The sequence below is a fragment of the Anguilla anguilla genome, chromosome 4 (assembly GCF_013347855.1).
Source record: "Anguilla anguilla isolate fAngAng1 chromosome 4, fAngAng1.pri, whole genome shotgun sequence".
In the NCBI taxonomy this organism is placed as follows: domain Eukaryota; kingdom Metazoa; phylum Chordata; class Actinopteri; order Anguilliformes; family Anguillidae; genus Anguilla; species Anguilla anguilla.
In genome coordinates, this window is record NC_049204.1 from 45,664,862 (window position 1) to 45,689,136 (window position 24,275).

General features: G+C 43.1%; 1 protein-coding gene across 2 annotated transcripts in view; it reads left to right on the plus strand.

Moving 5' to 3' along the window:
- The window catches only part of LOC118225894 (ephrin type-B receptor 1-B), a 233,536-nt gene that overhangs the window by 82,998 nt on the left and 126,263 nt on the right, over positions 1-24,275 (plus strand). For both annotated transcript variants that reach the window (XM_035414969.1, XM_035414970.1), the window contains exon 2: positions 1,900-1,964. In XM_035414969.1, the coding sequence (XP_035270860.1) occupies positions 1,900-1,964 (65 nt within the window). The remainder of the gene's footprint in view (positions 1-1,899; positions 1,965-24,275) is intronic.

The window sequence follows — 24,275 nt, forward strand, 5'->3', positions numbered from 1 at the left end:
GATTATTATTTTTTATTTATTAACCCCTTAGTGCACCAGCCAAATCTGGAAAATCCTTGCCTTTTTAGGGGGTACCCTATTTAAAGCTTTATAACTCCTGATGTGAACACCACAGATACTTGAAAAATGGCTTAAAAGAAGCAAGGCATTCGTATACCATTTACAACACTAACTTAGATTAGTATTGTATTGTCCAATACAATATATGACCACTCAGTCTCAAAAGGGACATCTCTACGCATACAACCAATGATAAGGTTGTGTATGTATTCAATATTTAGTCCCAGATATTGACAGTAGTACTGTACTCTACCTGACAATGTTTTTGCATTATTTTTAAATCTGATATCAATGTTAAACCACAAACTTTCACAAGGGGCTCATGTACAGTATATGCTTTATAATGGCCAAATGCATTTTATTCATTTTGGAGAGATTCTGGATATGTTTCTGGACCCCTAGCTATTTTACACTGTACTGACAGAAAGTTTGTAATTCCCACTTGAAATTTATGCAACAGTGAGTTTCTTGAGTCAAAACAGTTGATTTGTAGTGAAATACATGAATATGTTGTGATTTACAGCAATGCATAATTTAGACATTTTTGGTAGATTTGGAGACGCTGGGTACACTGCTTAGTTTTTGCTTCATAGAACTTTAGTAGTTCTACATATCCACCCTTAAATTTTATGAACTTCTAATCAAGAAGTTTTTGATCCAGGACATGTATAGTTTAACCTGCTGTATATATGCAATCTCTCAGTATTTCATTGCAAAATAAAAAAAGAACAAATTAATTTTTGATTTTTTGCCTAGACAATTGCATTTGTAGTCAGCTTGGCTCTTTTGACTATGCCCTGTCCCATAGCTGCAACGTAGAGAGAGCTATCAAAAAGCAGTACATTTTATCTGTTTCTCTGTGCTGGTACAACAGCAACTCCCCAACCACATCACCTGTGTCTCCTGACCCCCCCCCCCCACCCAAGTCTACAAATATTAATAATAAACGTCCAGACAATTTCTGCTGTGGTGTGACCAGTATATCTCACTACAGCCTTAGCTGGTTAGAGACAGAGAACCAGTGTTCTTCCCCGCCCCCCCCCCCCATGAGGCTTCGTACTCAATTCAGCTTCATGGACATAACAATTGTGGAAAAGAAGAAAGGGAATTAAATGAGAGAGGGGGAAAAACTGCTGAAAGATGACACAGTTTTCTTTGTTATTTTAGGCCTGTCAGGCTTTATTTGATTAATCTAATGGAAGAGATATTGCAGACGGTGCTTAGTGGCAAATCGGGAGTAACACCTCTTTAGAGCAAATTCATGGAGATATATTTAGCAAGAGGAATGGGTTGACAGTAAGTCAGCTGATAGATGGCGCTTACTCATTTGAGACTCACACTCTTTTTTTTTCAAAATTAATATTGGCTTTCCTGTTAATTGATTTTGTCAACAACAAGATAGCAGCATGATGAGAAGTGTATTGTTTAATACCACTTCAAATGAGTTTGCACGGTTAGCGCAGAATGTTTATTTGTAAACAGGATGGATGCGTGCTGGAATTTCATGTCTCTGCCCCAAGTGTTTGTGGGTGAGTTATTGCCCGCAGGTGTGACTCGGGCCATTCAGGTAAAGCTGGCCTGCTTTCTGTTTGCTCTCACAATGCCCTCCCCTGCTCTGTGGGGCCACCGGGTCTGAGCTCTTTACTGGGTGCCACTAGTACAGCTGAAGCAGTATTCCAGAGAAGAAGTGATAATGCGGGGGTGCCAACTACCCCTCTGGCAGCTGGTTTTATTTCTGAGTTAATCACAGCCATCTTACTTCCACATTGCTCTGCTGTTGATGTCTTTATCTAACTTTGGCTTTAACTGAATCTCTCTCACTCTCTTTCTCTAATACAGAAACTGTGATGGACACACGGACTGCCACAGCAGAACTTGGGTGGACAGCGTATCCTGCCTCTGGGGTAAGCTCTCTCTCTCTCTCTCTCTCTCTCTCTCTCTCTCTTTCTGAAGTGAAGAAAGGAGAAGCTAAGAGGGAAATGGAAACAGGAATGTGGAGCTGATTGATGGATGATAAACTGAGAAACATTGACTTCTCTCAGAAAGCAAATTAACTGATCAATGCAAGTCTTACTGTGTTCAACAGCTTTGGTGAATTACTAAGAAATTACCCCCCCCCCCACACACACACCCCACCACCACCACCTCCCCTGCCAACGCATTGTAATTACCGCTATTATTTTGTCCAAATCCTTCATCAGAAGTGACTTCATAGGACCAGTTGTTTTGTGGAAGATTATCTCCCTCTGGCTCCACTGCGTTAATGAAGTTGAAGTGGAGGGTGTTCATTGATCATCTGTGTCCAGGTGGAGAAGGGATAGGCTGACCTTTATCTACGCAAGCATTCAGTTTCTGAGGATTCATATGACACAGCTTTGGGGTGGGATGGGGGTAAAGGGGGTGGAGCTCTGTTGTGTGTGCCCCTACTGCAGCCTCCTCACTTCCTGGAAGGGGGGGGGGGGGGCGGCGCTTTCAGACTCCCCCTCGACAACATTTGCTGTTTAACTGGAGTAAGGCCCTGATTCAACTAACATTACAAGAGCTTATAATTACAGGGTTCTATCTGTCATTTACGTGCCAGTGTAAAATTACTTAATAACATGGGGATGCTCTTTGTTGTGTCTTTTTAATATACAGATATAACAGATTGAACACCTGAAATTATATTTTTAAACATGTCAAGCTTAATATGGATGCATCAAAACTAGACAATGATAGGGGTCCTGACCATTTTAAAGCCATATCTCAGAACTATCTGCAGACAGAGCCCTATAATTCAAAGCGCTTGTTTGGCTTCAACAAACAAATTCAAGTTTTCCTTTTTGGTAAGTCAGTTTGGTAAGGCAATTTAGGAGTTTGCCAAACTAACCACACTGTGTTCATGAATAAAAATAAATAAAACAGTGGGGTCAAATCTAATTCAGGCCTAAGAATTGGACTGAACTTTTTAAAATCTTGTGCACAGGAATGAGTTGACAAGCTCTTGTGAGTATGTGTTGGCATGCTTCTTCAGGCATGTGTGTGTGTGTGAGAGAGAGAGAGAGTGAGAGAGAGAGAGTCTGCTTCTGTAGATGTGAAGCTGAAAGGTTATTGATCTCACTCAGAAAAGGATGTGAAATTTCTTACAACACCACATTTTGCTTTACACCGTTGTCTGTAGGGAGGGAGAAATGTCAGAGAGACAGAGAGCATCTCTTAATTTGTATCGTAATGAGAGGAAATGACACAGTGCACTCTCAGACTGAATACCCGCAGGACCTCCGTCAGTTCCAGTTTCAAGCATGCCTAAACATGAATTAAAACACTAAGAAAGTGCTCACTGCTATTAAGGGACCCACAAATACAGTACACAGCATGGATAGTACACCGGAATAGAAAAACATCAGCAACAACAATAAACACATGTGGCAAGAAGTGTTGAAGATGACTGTTTTACTGCTTGCGTTTCATTGCTCTGCAGTAAATCATTTCACATAGACATCTGCGTTTTAATGCATTGGTCGTGAGAATAGTACCATAGAAACACTGAACACAATAGCATAGTACCATAAAAACACAAACATCTTTGTGCCACTGGAGCAACTCCTGTACCCTCCTGCACATCGGTCTACAGCTGAGTCAAGCTGAAAACACAACCAGGAAAATTTTCTAGAAATGGGGCGGGGTGGGGGGGACAGTTAAGATCTAATTTATTTAGTTTATTTCGTCATTTCATCCAAATAAATCTTAAGCTGTAAGCTATTTTCCCCGAGTACATAAATAAATAAGATTAACAGGTAGGTATGTCGGCTGGATACATTTGACAAGGTGATCTTAAAATTAAAGTGTGATTGATTTCAGTGATCATTTAACTGGCTCATCCCAGGAGCCGATTCTGGGAAATAAATCACAAAACTGATGGTACATTTGTATTTTTACCTATGAATTAAAGATTTCCAGAGAGCGTCCTGCGAAATAAAACCGTAACTCGTTGTTGCTGTGCTGTGTGCCCAGGCATGCATTGATGCGCTTAGGCATCACAATTTATTTTTCTTTTGGTTTCCAAAAGTTGAGTTCGTCCAGCAGATTATTCTTCTGTTATATTTAGAAGTGTGGTTTTTCTGTGGGCATTGTCAAACAGTGCTGTCTAAAGCCAAAAAGAGAGAACAGAAAATCAAATGTGAAATCTAGTGGAATTATTTAAATCAAATATGCTACTTCTTAACATGACTCAGTGCTTTTAAAGATGAAACAAGTGAGAGAACACAGAACAAACAGAGACAGCGTACTGCTTAAGAAGTGACAATGATAAAGCGGTTATCAAAATAAAAATGCAAATAATTAAAAAAATAAATATTAATATTGTTAACTAATATTAAACAGTGACCTGAGATTGGAAAGGCATAGGAGCAGCTGCCTGCACTGGCTGGTAGGCCTTAACCAGCCTTACTTCTTTTAACATGGGATAAAGGTGAAGAGGCAGGGTTGGGGAGTGAGAGCAGTGCAAAGGGCCTCCATTTTGGCTCAGGGAAATTAAGTGTTGTTGCACTTCATTCTGCACTTTATTCTTGCTTCCTGGGAATTATATACTTTATGCATTAACGTATTTGAGCAGGCTCTTGTCCATCAGATGTGCTGCTCCCCTAGGTGATGTGATTTTTATCTGCCTCCCTTACAACAGGGATCCTTCCTTGCTCGCACTTCAGGCTGATTTGTCTCCATGCCGACAAAGGCAACACTATATCCTGTTCCCACAGAGTTCTCACAACGTGTTTCTAATGCTGTAGCAGTGCTGTCAGGTTGCTTAAATCATCACATTAGTGTATTTTATGGTGAGGAGGTTGGGTGCTCGATGGGTATGAATCTAATCTGAAGTACTGCAGCTAGGCCTATGTGTGTGTAAAGAGATGCACATAGTAAAGCTGACTGTTCCTGCTGCAGCAAATCCACAAGAAAGGATGTACGTAAAGAAATGGAAAGCACCGGTGATCACAGCTTATTCATTTGCATACCTCTGCATTCACTATACACAAATACGGCCTACTTGTGAGCAGCACGTTGCCTCATACTGTGAGTTAAGGAGTGCAGAGAAATTCCTGGACACACTTTACTCTGTCACCTCGCACATCACTGAATGCCACAAGTTTCCCTCAAGCTTCTGGAAAATTCCAGGATGGGTTTTAACGCGGCTGAACGGAAGAAGACACACCTTCTCTGAGCAGAGCCGCTCGGCTCAGTCGGTTTCAGCCTTCAGATTTGGAGCAGCGGAGGCCCGGATTAAAGAACATTTGGTGCCTGTTTTCTCCGTGTGAAGTATCTGCCGGAGAGGGCGATGACCTACCTCATTTGTGGCTCTTAAGCCCCACAGCCGAACCACTTTTTTTCCTCATTCTTTAATGTCAGGAGCACAAGGGCAGAGGACCAATCTTACTCAGCGCCCCCCCGCCCCCCCCCCAACAGGAACCTCTCTCTCAGCTCTTTGTGCTTAAAGCTCAAGTCTGCAAAGAGTTGACCTGCCTCTGCATTAAAATGGGGATCGGCAGATAATTATATTTAGGAGCGGAGGAGGAGGGATGTGTTCTTATTTACAGTCAGAAGAACTGACAATATCCATCGCCAAGCTCCCCCCCACGCCCCACCCCTCCCAAAATCAGAGTGTTTCAGATGCAAAGCACAAATCTGCTGCAGGCAGAGGGGCTACTGGGACACTGGCACATGAAGCCCAGAAGAAAGATAGAAAGAAAGAAAGAGAGAAAGAGAGTCATACAGAGGGAGGAAGAGAGATATACAAGATTTCAGCATCAAGTGCACGATTCTTAAGGTTTCTCTGCAGATGGAAGATGAGCGGTTGCTGAATTTCTTGTTTTGCGTTAAATGGTACTAACGGTGCAGATTTATGGACTTAGCACCATTGCTAACATTTATCTTCCACAAGGAATTTCAAAGGGAAAAATGATTTTATGATTTTTTACCAGGCGGGTCAATTAAGATCTGAATCTTATTTCCTTATTTTCTTGTTTACAATGATGGCCTGGCATTAATAGTTATTATTTTTAAATGCAATTTTGGCAATGTCCATGTGTTCTCGGATTATACTTATATATTATATTTAATAAATTAAATGAATCACTCAAATTAACTTATTAAAATACATTTACATATATTTTAATTGTGCTTTGGTGATGAAGGCACACATTCAAATAAATACATTTTTCAGTTTCTATTGAGAAGGATGATTTTTCTTGCTTTGTATTAAATCTAAAACAACATTTTTTAAGTCTGTGGATATGAGCTCACGATGTTACTTTCAGAGTGCATGAACATTCTGTACAGAAATTCAAATGTCAAATGCTGACATTGTGAAGAGGGTGGTCGTCTTCCCTAAAACGCAGGAACAGGAAGAAAAAAACAAATAACACAATATGTCTGTTTCAGTAGTGAAATGTTTTGAGTCGATGATAAAAGGCACATCCCATGAGTTGTTCTGAATCTCAGACTCCCAGTGGACCGCAATAAGATAACAACCCCAATTCCAAAAAAGCAGGGACGGTAAATGAATTGCAAATAAAAACCACAAGCAGTAATTTGTAAATTTACTTTGACTTGTATTCAGACAAATACAGTATAAAGACAACGTATTTCATGTTTTACCTAATCAACTTCATCGGTTTTTGAAGATGTACATTTATTATGACATATATTCCTGCAACACGTTCCAAAAAAGTTTTGACAGTGGCAATTTAGGACCAATAACGATGTGACAAGTTGAAATAACAAGGTGATGTGAAACAGGTGATGTTAAACGGGTTAGCCAATCGTGTTATAGTATATAAGGAGCTTCCAAGAAAGGCCTAGGCTGCGTTTCCCAGAGTCTCCTTAGCGCTACGTGCATCGTAAGGTATACCTTAAGCTCTTCCTTTAGGTCTCGAGCTGTTTCCCAGCGTCTCCTTAGCTAAGGTATACCTTAATTAAGGTATACCTTTAAAAGGGTGGTCTGAGGCACTCGTAAGCTGTCCCTTAGCGCTGCGCTCCGGTAATCCTGTCACAGTTTTGCCTTATTATGCCAACATTTTGCTTATCAAATCGACAGTTGTACTACAGTGCTCATCTAGTAGCACATCGGCATGCGAAAATGAGTTTAATATTAACTTTACGAAAAGTAATTATCCAATCAACGTGTCTGTGCATAGCACGTCGTGAGAATGTTGTCGTTTTACCTGTCTATCCCCATCATGATGGTAATTAAGTATAGGGCCTATCCATGATACTAATCCAATTTGTGAAAAGAAAAAAAAAGTTTTTTTTAATTTATACGTAGTGGCGCTAACTTAGGATATGGCTTTTCTGACTGCATACCCTGTAGAAATTAGTTTGTTTGTGTGTGAGTCAATGATCACACTGACTTGGAACAAACCGCCGGTTTATTAAGAATATAAAACCTGTGTGTGCAAAAACAACGTTGAGTGAGTCTACTTGCATGACCGAACTAGAGCACGTTGATTGGCCTAGTCATAAACACACATACAGGTACAGTGGCTCATAATGGACAAACATAGCCAAATGATCTACATCCCCTTCCTTTAGCTCACACCTCCTATATAAAACAAAATAGCACTGGGTAAATATCAACATAACGGAACATTTTTCTTACCATGTTGTTTTACGATTTTCGGTAAACAACCCAATAATGATATTCTTGGTTAAACTTAAGGTTATCCAACAGCAAATTAAGGTGGATGAACAAATCACTTTAACAGGTAGACCTATTCATAAGGCACCCGGTATAGAATTCATCATGATCAATTTCCACAGATGCGCTTTTGCCTTTCATCTACGATCATTTTTGCATTGCAGAGAAAAGTTCGCGGGAATCAGTGCAGTGCAGTGATATGCTGCTACAGTTGCCTATATATTGTGTGACAAAAACAAATTAACATTAGACCTTTGTTTCAATAAGAACAAAATAATTCACCCATATGTAGCCTATATCCTTTTACCTGGGCTTCCACAAAGCCCCAGACTATGGCTTATATGTCCCGATTGATGCTTTTTATTTTATCCTTTGTAGCCTATACGTACGTATTTATTGAAACTATCACAAGGTCTCGTCTTAACGGACTCTTAAAGAGGTTAGCAGATGATCTCTAGTAGGCACAGCTCCCTCTTCTGCAATATTAGATTGATGTAAAATGATTATGACAACACTTGTTATATTAAAACGTCATTCACAAGCCTTTACAAGTGAGACAATCGATTCGCTTGGCACCACAGTGAAGGCCAGCTCCAACTTACGATGTACCTTTGAGGTGTCCCTTAACAGTTGCCTTAAGGTATAGTCCGGGAAGCACTCGTAAAAAAGCAGTTTCCCTTTGAAAAGTATACCTTAAGAATCTTCGTAAAACGTTAAGGTACATTGAAACTCGGAAACGCAGCCCTAGTCCTTCAAGAGCAAGGATGGGTCGAGGCTCACCAGTTTGCCAACAGATGCGTCAGCGAATAATCCAGAACTTTGAGAACAACATTTCCTAAAGACAAATCGATAGGATTTTGGGCATTTAACCCTCTACAGTGCACAATATAATTAAAAGATTCATGGAATCCGGTCAAATCTCTGTGCGTAAAGGGCAAGGCCGAAAACCAACTTTGAACGCGCGTGATCTCTGATCCCTCAGACATCACTGTCTTGAAAGTCGTCATGCGTCTGTAATGGATATTATGACATGGGCTCGGGAATACTTTGGTAAACCTTTGTCAGTCAACACCATTCGCTGCTACATCTACAGATACAAGTTAAGGCTTTAGGCCCGGTCCACACCGCTTACCTCGCGTGTGCGTGACGGTCGCGGAACCTCTTGCTTTTCATTTCGGCGCCCATGTTAACAGGTTAGAGCAGCCACACAGCCTGCGTGAGACGCGCGTCTGAGGCGCGTCTCGAGCCTCGCTGCTGCGGCGCGTCATCTAGAGTTTCGGCGTGGAGCCTGTTTTTCACGCGTGAGGCGCGCGGTTCTCAGCAAAAATAGACAGTGAAAAGAGCTGTTGATAGTCATATTGACATCATACCAGCAACATTACATAACTGACACCTTTCACTATAATGTCAATGTCTAGGCTATATCTGAATATCTCACAGATATTTTTTTTTTTATTTTTTTTTTTTACAATTGAGCATACGCTTCTTAACCTCTTTCTGTCTCAACTAAATATAAATTAAATTTATAATGAAATGAAATCAGATTCTATTATCGATGGCCATTATCAAAGGCAAACTCAATGTAGAAAGATAGGGCTGGCAGTAGCAGCGCCGCAGCAGCAGCGCTGGCTGTGTGGACACACATGCATGCGAGCCGCAGCAGTTCGGCGAGGTAGCCGTCACGCACAGGCGAGGTAAGTGGTGTGGACCAGGCGTTACTATGCAAAGCAGAAGCCATACATCAATGCTGTCCAGAAGCGCCGCCGTCTTCTCTGGGCTCGGTCTCATCTGAGATGCACAGTAGCACAGTGGAAGCGTGTTTTGTGGTCCAACAGGTCAACATTTGAGATCGTGTTCTCCGGGCCAAAGAGGATAAGGACCATCCAAGCTGTTTGTCAGGTGCAAAAGCCAGTGTCTGTCATGGTATGGGGGTGTGTCAGTGCCCATGGCATAGGTAGCTTGCACATCTGTGAGGGCACCGTTAATGCAGAAAGATATGTACACATTTTTGAGCAACATATGCTGCCGTCCAGACACCGTCTTCTCCAGGGACGTCCCTGCATTTTCCAGCAGCCAAACCACATTCAGCCCAAGTGCATGGCTACGTAAGCAGAGAGTGCAGGTGCTAGATTGGCCTGCCTGCAGTCCTGACCTGTCTCTGATTGAGAATGTGTGGCGCATTATGAAGTGCAAAATACGGCAACGAAGGCCCCGTTCAATTGTGCAGCTGAAGACCTGCATAATGGAAGAATGGGGGGAAAATCCCATTTGCTTAAGTTAACCAACTGGTGTCTTAAGTGCCCAAATGCTTAATAAGTGTTATTAAAAGAAATGGTGATTACACAGTGCTAAAGACTCGACTGTCCCAACTTTTTTGGAGCGTATATCTTCAAAAAACAATGAAGTTGATTAGGTAAAACATGAAATACCTTGTCTTTATACTTTTTTTGTTCGAATACAAGTCAAAGTAAATTTACAAATTACTGCTTTCTGTTTTTATTTGCATTTCATTTACTGTCCCAACTTTCTTTGGAATTGGGGTTGTACAACAATCAAATTAACCGAGTTGCATTGGACGAACCATAAACTCCAAATAAAGGATGACACAGGAAATCAGAAAGCTCATGTACACGCACACATGCATGCACACACACACATGCATCCATGCACACACACACACACACCCACCTACACACACACACACGCACACGCAAATGCACACGCTCACACATACACACACACGCTCACACACACATACACACACACGCAGAATGTGTTAAGAGTAGGTGGGGGTGCCAGGGGACCTGTAGTTTGTGTCCATCAGGGTGAGCAGCATTAGAGGTGTCCTCTGGAGAATGGCATGTTGAGAGAGAGAGAGATGGAGAGAAAGAGAGAGAGGGAGAGAGGGAGTGTGAGAGAGAGAGGGAGTGAGTGAGCGAGAGAGACAGAGAGAGAGAGAGAGAGAGACAGAGAGAGAGAGAGAGAGAGTGTAAAAAAGCAGAGACCGTGTGAAGGAAAATGGCGCTGTACATGGCAGAAGTGCGTTTGTGTGTGAAAGGCAGCCTGACCCGGGGCAGTCTCCACTCATGTGATTAAGTGGGGCAGAGAGAGGAGGCCAGGTGGGACTCCTGCTGTACGGAGAGATGGAGGCGGGGGGCTGATGGCACGCTAGCAGTGGAGGATGGAGGAGTTAGGTCCGTTCGTCAGAGGTGCGAATTCAGAAACGAAGAGTTAGACCCCCTCTCTCCCCCTGCCACTCTCACTCCCACACTCTCTCTCTCTCAATTTCAGTTCAATTCAATAATGCCTTATTGGCATGACTGTAAATAAACAATATACTGAAAAAGCCAGTCACAATTAAACAATTAACAATGACACATAAGGCATATAATTAATACAGTTAATTACGTATATACAATAATTCTCTCTCTCTCTCCCCTGAGATGAGTTCTCACCTATATATGAAATTGTTCAGAACCTATTGGTTTGATATATGTTTTAAATAAATTAACCAGGTTTTTAAGTTTTGTAAGAATCACCCATTGATGCCAGGTGACTTATCCTGGTACCATGACCTCTCAGAGTACCATATACCATTTAAAACACACCGTGGACGTGGATCAGCTGCTATGATTCATAGTTTCTGCTCTACTTTTGATATTCTGCTGCTAGGAAAGCAGATCGCAGGGCATGGTGAATGATCCCATGTACTTGTTTTTCCATAGGTAGAGTTGCACTTGGAAATGACTGACCGTGATAGTCACCGTGTGTGTGTGAGTGTGTGTGTGTGTGTTTGTACACATGCGCCTGAGTGTCTGCAGGAAAGTCAGCTGTGTTCGGAGTGTCTCCAGCACTGAGGTTCCCCATGTGACTGCAGAGCGCTCGTGTGGCTTGGGTGATATGATGCGGTTGAAGAGGGCGTGCGGTGGTAGGTGGGGGGCTGTTGGAGATGTGCCTGTCCCCCCTTCAGTGCATCTACTGCACTAAGCAGCATGGGGGAGGGGGGATGAAATCCATACTGTGGCATCCACCGGAGAGGCGGATTGATCTCGGTTGCGGCGGCTAGTAGAGAGAGCACACGCACCTGGGTTGCGTTGGCTAATCAGCCCAGGTGCTTAAAGGTGTGCTGCTCTCCACAGTTCGGGGCCGAGACCGGGAGCTCACACTGAGAGCATGTTTCTTTGAGTTGCATTTAATTTCAGTTTTGTTTCTTTTAACAAGATGGGGAAAAACGAACCCCTGCTGAAAAGTGGCCACCTACGAGCAGGGAACTGAAAAGTTGCTGCTCGGTTTTGCTTTCTTTTGACTTTGTTATTTTAGTTGGTTGTTTTGGCTAATTGTTTTTGCCTGGAACCTGTGAGGGGGAAGGGTGAAGATGGCGTTTATTTTATTTCATGTTTGTCTGGGTGCGCTCTCTCTCTCCCTGTCTCCATGCGGCAACCAACGGTGTTCCCCGGCACTGCCGTATCTCCATATCTCCCTCCCAGGGGTGTCACACTGGTGTGTGACATACATTTATGAAAACTCACAAAACTCCACTTGCCTTTTAAAGCTAAAGAGCGGATCAAATTCTGAAAGCATATACAGTGGAAATTACACTTCAGCATGGTGTAGCCAATTCATTGTTCTTCTGTCTGAATAAAGGACTAGATGAATTAGGGTTTGGGGCCAAAAGGCCCAGATAAACGGAACCCGGTGGCTTCCTGTTTGAGTCCAAATGAGTCTTGGGGTGCCAGTTCCTGTGTGTGGACGGCTTAATGTTTGGTGCTTGGCAGATAATCCCCCTGAAAGCCATTCAGCCTGAAACACTCTCTCTCTGTATTCACAGCTGGATTCTGGACATGGACGTCCTGTGGTATTATGTGATGTAATACTTTTTTGTGTGTGTGTGTGAGGATGAAAGCTTGTGTTTGAGGTAGAGGCCCCCCTGATGTTTCCTGCCTGCGCTTCAGAAAGACAGGGCATTCATGGCCGTGCTCCTTGCAGTCAGAGTGCAAATTACCTGTAATGTCCCAGGCGATGTGGGGACTCAGCGCTGTACTAATGCCCCATGATTATCATGATTCCCTCAGGGCGTTTGTCTGTTTTCTCCCTGGGGGGTGATTAGAACAGTACCTCCTCTCCCCTCCTGCTGTCTCTCTCTCTCTCTCTTTTACTGTTGAATGGAAGTAGGGGGATCGTGATGTGTCATGATGTGTTGTACAGTGCCATGAAAAAGTATTTGCCCCCTATTTTGATTTCTTCTATTATAAGCATATTTGTCACACAAGGGTTTCAGATCTTTAGACAAAATGCAATATTGGCAAAGGGAACCTGAGTACATTTTTTAAATTATAATTTAATTTCCAACCATCCATAATCTATATCCGCTTATCCTGAGCAGGGTTGCGCGAGGGGGGGGGGCTATCCCAGCGTGCATTGGGTGAGAGGCAGGAATATCACACGCACCATTCGCTCATACCTATGGCCAATTTACAGTCTCCAGTTCACCTACCCGCATGTCCCACACTGACACGAGGAGAACATGAGAAATTTGAACCCACAACCTTCTTACTGTGAGGCGACAGTGCTACCCACTGCACCACTGTGCCGCGTATGATTTCATTTATTTAATGAAAAAGTTATCAAACACCAATATCACCCATTTGAAAAAGCAATTGCCCCCTTAGTTACTCAGTTAACCCATTTTAATTCAGCTGATGGATTGTGGCCAGTCCTGTTGAATCTAACCCTTACTCATATTGAACCTTCCCATCAGAGTGAAGCAGTCACCGCGAAAGATCTGAAGCCATTCTGTGTAACAAATATGCAATAAATATAGGAAATCAGGACGAATGGGGCAAATATTTTTTCACATCACGGTATTCAGAGCTGCCTGCTGGCATGACCACTCTATGTGGTTGTTTAGGGCCACAACCATCCATGGGCCACAAGAATCAAGTTTTAAATGTTAAAAAAAAATGTTTTTTTGAGATTTTAATAGTGCAGTATCGGTTTCTCAGTCTGAGGTTGTTCCTCCTGATCCGCGATTCCTTCGGGGGGAAGGAATCCACCCTGGTCCACCATCAGTTTCCCCCGGTCCATTCTTGTTTTGGGGTTAGCGTAGTGTTGCTGTTAGAAACTGCAACTTTACCATGTGACACCTCCTAGCCAGATATGATGCTCTCATAATGATTGTGTAGCACTGTTGTGCGCGCTGCTGCCAGGTATTGGGCACTACGTCGTATGTTAGCTGCGATTCAGCTGTGTTCTTTATGCACCAGTTTGAGCAGTCGCTTTGAAATCCCAAGGTGTCCTCCTGAGGGTGAAATGTAAGCTGAGCTAGGGACCGCTTTAATTAAAATTTAAAACCCATTTTCTCTCCCTGCGCTAAAAAATGTGTGGCGAGATACATTGTGTCAAATCTCATCATTTCATTCCTCATTTATTTCCCAGTCAGCTGCAATAAATGTTTTTTTTTTTTTTTTTTCATTTTCTGAAAATATTCAAATTATCCCGGTGTAAAATCCCACAGCTATCTAGAACAAAAAAATCAGATTTTTTTCCAAAAGGGAGGTGATCTGGACATAATGATGATGCAAACTCAAGGCCAGATGCCAGAAATCATCTGGGAGGTCAGAGCCATACACCCACCCACCCCCACCCCCGCCCCCCTTACTGCTTCCAGAACAATGCTGCCTTCCCACCAAAATGCTTTTAGAAAGAAAAAAAAATGGAAAGGAAAATATTAACACGTTATAAACCCTAACAGCTGAAATTGTACCTGTGCTGTGTGTAGCCTGGAAGGGATGTGTACAATTTAATAAAGAAACTGTCAGCAAAAAGAAAATTTCATTCACCAGTCAGGAAGGAGGAAAATCTTAATTGCCATTTTATTCTTGCTCCAGATGGGGCCTGTGGTATATATTGTGTGTATGGGATATTGATTTTCGCATTGGCTGCAGTACTGCCCATCTTTTGTAAATCAAACATTGAATAGCATGGTGTGGAAAAGTCAAGGCCTTGATATCCAACTGAGGTACGTGCTGTTTAAACATCCTTATCCTCCCACTTGGCCTTATGTAAACACATACAAGCAAGGTTGCTAATTAGAACATTTTCATCCATTACATGATAATTCAAACAGATGAGACGTTAAATGTCACTGGGAATTAAAAGTAACTGCACTTGTGGCTATGGTTCTTATGTATTTTAGCTAATGATTATTATGAGTAAATATGAGACATTAAGCAATTAAAAAGCAAAACTTTAGCAATGACAGATTAAGGGGACTTCCTTCCACTGAAATGTAATTGCAGTAAATTTGATTAAAAGGAACACTGCAGTAAACATAACAAAATAATCTGTCTATGATTTCAAAGCATAACCTGTCAGGCACAAACCAAAATTAATTATGATGTGTTTGATCTGTTGTAAAATCTACCAGATCTGTAAAAGATTGAAGCAATTAAAACGAATAGACTGCACACAGAGAAATATTAGGCAGAGACCTTTACCATTTTGACTGTTTTCTAGCCAGTGTCTTGTTTTATTTTCTTTTTTGTCATGATTTCATTAATAGAGTAGGTGAAGTATGGTGAAGGAAAAAAAAAAATTTGTGCATGCATGCTTTGTCAGTTAGAGGCAGTCACTTCATAATCCTGCTGCCATGCACACTGGTCAAGGGCATTCTGGGCCTATGATACCGAGAGATGGAGGTATCCAGGTCCAGAAAGTTGACACTCCTGGAAGGGAGATGCGGCAGTGCCGGGGAACACTGTTGATTGCCGCATGGAGAGGGGAGAAAGCGCACCCACAAAAAACCCAATACCAAGTCAAATTCCCCCTCATGGGTTCCAGGCGAAAACAGTTAACTAAAACAACAAGCTAAGATTACAAAGACAAAAGAAAGTAAAACGGTGCGACCACTTTCCTGTGCACCGCCCGTAGCTGATCCGCCTTCCCGGCCAGCTCCAGCTCCTCCAGCATCCCAGTTGAGGATTACTTCTTTGGTCTTTCCGTTTTGCTTGAACCAAGCTCCAAAATAAAACAAAACTAAAATCATAACCGCTCTCTTGGTGTGAGCTCCCGGTCTCGGCCCCGAACTGTGGAGAGCAGCACACCTTTAAGCACCTGGGCTGATTAGCCAACGCAACCCAGGTGTGTGTGTTCTCTCCACCAGCCAGCGCACCCGAGACCAACCAGTCTTCTACAGTATTTTGTTCCAATCACCTGGATTTGCTGATTAGCACAATTCTTCAGGCAGGCGGTAGAACTAATTAGTGAAATTGGCTGGCTGAGTTCATGGGTGGATGAAACCCATGGCGGGACTTTTACTTTCTGACCCCTGAACTTTCCTCCTCTGGTGATACCAAGAACATTAGCAACCCAAACAGATCCTCAGATCTGATTAAACTCATGTTCATTAGCATCGCCTCTATCCTCCAGCAGACCCGCTCATTTTTTAGTCACGTTGGAGGAAGAAAAAAAAAAACTCCTGGCTGTCCATCAGGACTTTCTGTGACACAACCACATGGTTTATGGTTACAAAGGAAAAGGCAGGTAGGGCTGGAGATTGTGCTATATCGTGCTAACCCCGCCCCGCGTGCTCTCGACGTACAGGAAGCGGAGAACACTTGGCGCCGAACGCGAGCGGAAAGCGCTGAGCGTGGGGACGGGCCGCTTCGAGAAACGGGCCGATTTGAGAGCTTTTTGGGAAGCGGTGCCCAGTGCTCCTTCAGAGACATCAAAGTGACGCTCGTCATTCATGCTCCCTCTCCTTTTCACCAGAGATGAAAGATTGCTGAGTGGAAGTTGCCACAATGCCGATCTGTGGCATGGAGAGCACTCAGCTTTTTGAATTCCAGAATGGGGGGAAGCTACGGGAGACAGCTGAGAGTGAAATACACGCTGCAAGGAGTTACGGAAACTGAGAGAGTCCCCGCCAAGTTCAGGCTCGACAACATCTGTCCATGATTTAAGTACACAATTATAAGTACACAATTAGAGAAATGTGAGAGGAAGTGTTTAAGTCACCCCAGATAAGGATGGCAACGCCAGCAAAAACATGAATAATAATAATAATAATTATTATTATTATTATTATTATTATTATAAATAAAAACACCCAGGGCAGGTCACCAATCCATCACAAGGCACACACACCACTCACTCACACATTCATACCCCAAGGACTATTTAAACTCTCCAATGAACCTAACTTGCATGACTTTGGATCGTGGGAGAAAACCAGAGTAGTAGCAGTAGTAATAATAATAATAATAATAATAATAATACATGTCTGTGAGACCTCATGGGGACAGGATTAGGTCCTAAGCCCCCACTAGCTGTGTTCCTGCCTGCTCGCTCACATTACGCACAGACTGGAGAGGCCTCAGCCCGGAGGCTGGCGAAGTGGCGTCTCTGCGACAGCGCCCGCTCCTTTGGAGGGGAGAGGGCCCCCCCAGGTCGCGCAGACCTTCCTCTGCGATGAGCATCCAGCTGCAGACGGCGTGCCTCTAATCGTTGCTCTCGATAAGAAGGGGCACCTGGAGCAAACGGGCACTGCCGCCCACATCCCCGCTCCCCCCCGCCTCCCCCCCCCGCTGCCTCGACCCGGCTTTTAATTACAGAAGCCCTCAGTCTGGAGCCAAGGCCATTTTCTCCCCGCTGTTTCGTTCCTGCTCTTTTGTATCCTCATTATAGCTGCTGCCCGGCATCTCCGTTCGGTCCTGCAGACTCACCGTCTCATTAAGGGTTTGCCTCTGAAAACAGTCCCGGGCAAATTAATGCGATAGATCTGGGGATGAGGTGGCTGTGGTGGCGCTGTCCAGCCTAGCCGACTTTTCTCGAGCCAATCGCAGAACACAGACAAGGGGAAATAGAGAAACTGACAGTCCATGACGGGACAGAGGCCTTCACAGAAGTTTACAATGGCTCTTTTTTAGGGTTATATAAAAGAAAAGTCTGATAAAAACTTTGTGCATCCCCTGTGTCCAGGTAGTGTTTGAGAAATTAGGGAGAGCTTAAACTATATTTAGCCTGCTCATACACAGCATTATACTTAATAATAAGGGTAATGACCTCCCAGTTGGCACATCCAATTTACAATTTACTTGAATCGTTTAGCAGACGCTTTTAGCCAACAAGATGTTATCAGCAGTATTCTCCAAAAGCACTACTGCTTTGTGCTGTAACATGGTCCAGATTCTGACCATTAAAATGGTGCTGTCTAGTCCAGAGTGCGTAATTGGACATAGCTTCATTAAGGGAGGAAGGTTCTTATTCTGCAGATTATTTCCGCAGCTTATTATGCATTAGCGCCTCCCCCTGTTCAATTGGAATACCCACACACTGTCTCCATGGCCACCGCAGAGGGGGGAAGGAAATGATGGCCAGCCATGCGTGGCCTTTGGAGGACATGCGCGTTTGTCTGCCCCCCCACAGAACGCCAGAGGAAGTGGCGGGAAAATGTTTTCAATATGCTGAACAGCCAAGAAACAAGGGAGAGAAAAGAGTGGTCTAAAAAAACAGGAAATAAAAATGATTAATGCTCATGACTGCCAGCGCTGTCCTGAAATAGACCCAGAGTGGAGGGATGCATTGATGTTTATGTACACGTGCGATCTGTGTGCTCGGTGGTCTGAGAATATCTGTCTGTGTTTGACTGTAAATACTGGACCACTCTGCTGACGTTGTTTTACAGGTGCAGATAGCAGTGCGTACTGGCATCGGAAGCACAGAATTCCATTATCTCCTAGGCGACACCCGATCTCTCGCTCCATCTCCTCCTCTTTGGTACAGACCAGACCTTTGTTTAACGATTTAAAGACTTATGGAGGGAAAAAAAGAGATGGTCAAATCTTCAGTGTTACTCATTACATTATGGATTGTCGATCTATATTTCCTCCTGGATTAGTAGTGCTGTTTTATAACTGAAAAGTACATACATGAAATGCAATTTTTATTGTTACTTTGAAGAGGGAATGTAATATAATTAAGTTCAGAGAGAGAGAGAGAGAGAGAAAGGTGTGACAGAAATACAACTGATAAATTAAAAAATATGGAGAAACCGACAGAACAGTCGGATCTGTGTGTGCGCCAGGGTGAAAACATGGCCAATGTACCAAAGCCATGTAGCAATGCAAGATGAATGAAAAGCACAGACTCAGCACAGACACAGAGGAGCAGAGCAGGCTTCTGCAGCAGGAGCAGATGAGACCAAATCTCTGGCAGTGCAAAGGTTCGACTTAAGCCATTGTGCTGTAGACAGATATGAAAGCAGTGCTGGGGAGGGGGAGGTGACTTGTCTGTGGCAGAGGCTGTGTGTGAGGAGGGATCCAGTGTAAACACGGAACTGAGCTGGGTTAAGAACACATGGGCGAAATGGACTCTGGGACAATTCAGCAGGGAGTGAATGCGACACGCCCCCGCAGCGTTGCGGTGATTCGATCTCCCGCCCGCATTATTTTCGGCGTCATCCCGCTGTCTTCCCTGGGAGATCATATGGTTCTTGGGGGGGGAGGCGGAGAAATTGGAGGCCTTCCTGCTGTTCGTGTCCCCTGAGGGTCCGGGGAGAGTGTGCGGTCACGTGACTCGCTCTAGCGTTAGCGCTACCGTGTGAGGCCCGAACCCCCGCACGTGTGCGCTTGCGCTGTGGCCTGGTTCTGAAAGGCTGCAGCGGTTCGGGCCGGCAGGGTGCCCTCTCCGCCGGGCTGTATTAATGGCCGCCCCGTGTTGGAAGGGACAGGCCGCTCTAATGCTGATGAATGGTTACTGCGTGAAGAGGCGAGGGGAGAAAAAAAAAGAAAAAGCGTTTAATTTGCGTCTGGGATTACTGTAAACTCATTAATCACGTCGGCGCGGGCTGCTTTCTCCTGCCTCGCCCCCTCCCTCCCCCTCCCACCTCGCTTCACCCCGCCCCGGCCCAACCAACCTCGCCACAATCACAGTTTAACTCCACCGCCTTTTTTCTCCCCCTCCCCCTCCTGAAGTCGTTCACACCTTTGGTCGCCACGGGAACAGCCGCAATAAAGGCCTTCCGCTCCGGTTAAAGCGCCGTTCAATCAGGGCCGCGGCGCTCCCGCTCTTGGACCCGTGTCGGAGAAATCACGCTTACATTGTGCCCCTCCGGGCGTACGGCTGTCCCACACGTGTGACTCAAACTTGCGGCTCATGCAGGCTACCCGCAGGAGCGATATGTATGACGTGAACATGTGAGGTTGATATTGAGTTTTTTTTTTTTTTTAAAGAATGGATGCACTCAATTCTTCAATTTTTAAATAATCTTTTTTTGTGAGAGGTTAGCTGTCACAGGTCCAGAAGGAAAAGGAAAGAGATTGAAGATAATGTTCTCTTGAACAAGAATTTTTTTTCTTGTTGCAGGTGATGGAATCAGGAAATGAAAGGGAGATAATCTCTATAAATTCTGTAATAACATTGTTCTGATGTTATTGCAAACCACACTGTTGCAGCATTATGCCAAGCTGTGGTGAAAATGATGGTTCTTGTTAACTTTAAGAACAAAAAATAGAAATAATTGTGATATTTACGATTGGCTTGTATATGACTAAATATAATTATCATTGCAGCACAATGGACAGTGATAGGCCGCTGATAGTATTATGTTGCAGGTTTATTTGTTATTTTTTTGTGGATAAATAAGTGCTTGTATGAGTAATGCATTCACAGAGATACCCTCCGCTCATTTTCCTTAGATGAAAGAGGGAGAGGGAAGCTGGTGATACTGCCTTTAGCCTGCAGGACACACTCTTTCTCATGATTTCATTTTTTTTCCCTTTTTTCCTCTCTCCCTTTCTCATTACCTCATCTTCAACAAGGCCTTTGGGAGAGTGGAACACAGTCCACCGGCAGCTTCATGTAATCAAGGATATTCATCATCTCCGTGGCGACAGAATGGGTCTTCCTGAGGCCTGTCTGGGTCATGTGACTCCCAGAGGTTTCGAGATGGTGGCGTGGAGTGGTGGCTCCTGCACCTGTGGGCTACGGGTTTAATATTCGGATAAATGTACCCTGCTGTTGTTCCTGCGAGAGAAAAACTTAACCCAAACTTATTCAGTCGGAGAAATTCAGTTTTATACATGCATCACAGGTTAAAATAAGCATGAGAAATATGAATTAAATAATTCCCTTCTGGCCGATGCTCGGCCAGCAGTTGGTCTGCACTGCTAGTTCTGGCTCTGATTCTAAATGAGCAACAAGAATAAGATCCACATCCGCATCCTCCCGTCTCCATTACTGGAGTTTTACACTCTCTGTCACTTCCTTCATAGACGAAACTAGCAGCATACCGTATGTCTTTCTTTATTAGACCCCTTGAGAATAAATGTTTGATTGGGTTTTTAGTTTAAATTATTAATTTAATGTAAATAATAATTTTTTGGATTTGCCTGGGCTGTAACACGTTTCAAGCCTGTGGTTTATTGAAAGGGTCTGTTTATTTCTTTCAGAAAGGTATACGTGTGTGTGAGGGGAGAAGGGAAGAGGAAGGAGGGGGCAGGGGTTTTATGATGGGACCTGTCGGACTGCTCTTATCAGAAAGGGCAGCCTGGTTCGAGTGGCATTTGGCCGTTAATCGTCACCCTGATCTCCCAGGGTCTGGTCTCGCATCTGTCATCCCGGCCTCTCGGCTAACAATCAGACCCAGACTCCGGAGAATGCGGTCTTGACCTCATTGCACTTGAGCGAGGCGAAACTCGAGTCTTTTTTTTTACATCAAGCCTGCAGATATCATCACTGACTGTCTTCTCCCTGGCCTCCAAACTATTAATACATCTGAGGTTCCTGTGTGTGGCACTTTACTCCGCTTTCCTATCCTTTCTTATTTTTTAACCACCGAGCAGCGCTCATTTTCCTGCAATTATCCCAGCGCTATGGCAGTGGATATATTTCTATTTAAAAGTTTGATGGCTTAAAACAAATGCAGAGTGCCCAGAATGAATGGATCAGCAGTGCGATCTTTGCTGTAGTTAATTCTCATCAGGCTTGTATCTCATCAGGCTTGTAACCTTTAAACGCCGACGCCGTTAAAACAGTGACCGACCAGGCGATGATCCCCCCCCCCCCCCAACTCCCACCCCGCACCCTAATTGTAATTCAATAGCACATGGATCCGTAAAAAACAAAAAAAACAAAAAAAAAAAACATTTCCTAATGTGCCAAGTCAGTGCTTTGTCATGTCTGGCAAAGATAGCTTTTCAATTGTGTCACACCTCAGATAATTGTAGGGCTGTGTTCTGATGGATCGCAGCCAGGTAATGAAAATGCTCAGAATGTCTGGCTGATGCTATCGTTTCCATTCGGAATTACTGTGGTGGGAATTGAGCGACTGTCTTCGTCCTGCACAAATCACAGACTCTGGGTGTTGGAATACAATGCACAAGCTAGGTTTTCCAATGAAAAAATTTCAATTTAGAATATACAATAAAATATTGCAATTACTTTAAGAATGAATGTGCATCAACTCAAACCAGACAATAACTACAATGAAACAGTTGTGCTGTTTGTATAGGTTTAGTTACAAAAAAAGACACAGCCATTTTCTGTTCATCTGTGGTTGTAATGTAGCTAAGAAACACCATTTAATTTACAGAGAAAATACACTGTGTTGCTGTAAAAGATGAGTTCCAATATCTCACAGAAACTTAATATAATGTAATACATTGACATTAAATTTGTCAGTATTAATGAAAATGTTGCATTTAATAATGTATATCTAATTACACAAATTATTTCTGCAACCTGACATTGCATTGCATATTTACAAATACGTTTCTCTGAAATATATATATATATTTTTCCATATTATTTCTAAATTTTACCAATTCAAATTAATTTGGGATTTTCCTCACTTATTATTTAGCATTTAAACTGCTTGCAAACATGCACTTCTAAACTTTGAGTCACTTTACATTTTTTTTACATTCACTTGGCAGATAATCTAACCCAGAGTGTTTGTAACGGAGCAAACCCTCCGTTTCTGCTAGGACACTATTTTGTAAAACGAACGGGTTTTTAGCAAGTACTCTGCTTTCATACATGTAATGCGCACCATTTATGTTTTCCGGTATGTCAGCTCAAACACATTCGCTACTGTACATCTGTTCACCACTATAATGTATGCAAGTAATAAAAATACATGTAACAATTGAAGAAACATTGGGTAGCATTGCTTTGGATTACTGCTTCTTTAATTTAGGTGAGGCACCATGGCCTATATTGTTTGTAGTGCAGTAACCTGGCATCATTTTGATATCAATACTTTTAATGGCAGGCCTAAATTTTGCCAGTTTGAATGAATGAGTTATAGACAGTGCTTTGTATGTATGAGTAACTTGCCATCTTTGTACGTTTAAAATGTGTTTTTTTCTGATATCTGATAACGCAGAGCGTTAGTTATAAGAAAGTGATAAGAGTAATGCATATAAATGTAGACTATGAGAAGTATGCACATACATACATGCAAACACGCATACAGCGTACACAGTCCCGGATTTAGACTAGTTTGATTGGGGGGCAGAGCAAGATTTTAGGGGGACCAAGTTGAGATGATTTGTGATGAGCAGTGGAGCGGACCTGGATGTAAACCCTTTAAGAAACGGTTGTGGATTATGGCTATCCTTGTGTGAATTAGTACAGTCTGATCAACATATACTGTTTAGCAATTTGGCTTTGCTATATGTGTAAAAGAATGGCTGTGACAAGGGGTGTGGTGGCGTAAGTATAAAAGAGGTTTACATCAAAAGAAAATAAACAGAAATGTCCCCAGTGTGTGTACTCACTGATTTGATGGCCTTCCAACGAGCCCTCATTGACAAAATTATCAGCAAGCTCACTGAATTTGAGCTCCCTAGATCACAACTTGTGTACCCTTCTGTCCTGCTCCATTTTATGTTATTTTGTGGAGATACACTTTTAGTGTCTGTAAGGTTTATAAGGCATTTTGATATGCTTAGCTGTTGGTAGGACTCCTTTTTGCTGTTTTCCTTAGCTAGATCACTGACCTTTTGTGTGAATTTGAGAAGAAGAACAGGAACACTTGACAGTGGAGAATAGCAGCACATACATATTTTCCAGAAATCTTTGCATATCAGAAAAGAACAGTAGTATGAGGGAAATGAGGACAAATGATGAAATTGAGTAGTTGAAACAATATGTTTTTGGCAGAATGGGCATGTAGGTGAAGTCTGACATGATCACAGACTATAGAGCAAAGGAAATATAGGCCCTATTCAGACCTGGCATTAAAATGCGTCTTGGGTGATCCGATCACAAGTGGACAGTTCTAACTACAGGTGTGAATGCACCCAAGACGCATTGAGGATGCATTGAGATCCGATCACTCAGACCACATTCAAAGGTGGTCTGGGTTGCATATGGCCACATTCTTTTAGCAGTGTGTACACTTATGCGTTCTGGGCCACACTGAAGGACCACCTAGTCAACTGATGTCCTTTATGTAAGCGGACGTATGTACTCATTCACGCGCCAGAAACAACAAGAAGCCACACTGAATAACAAAATAAACGAGACAAAGTTTTAAAAAATG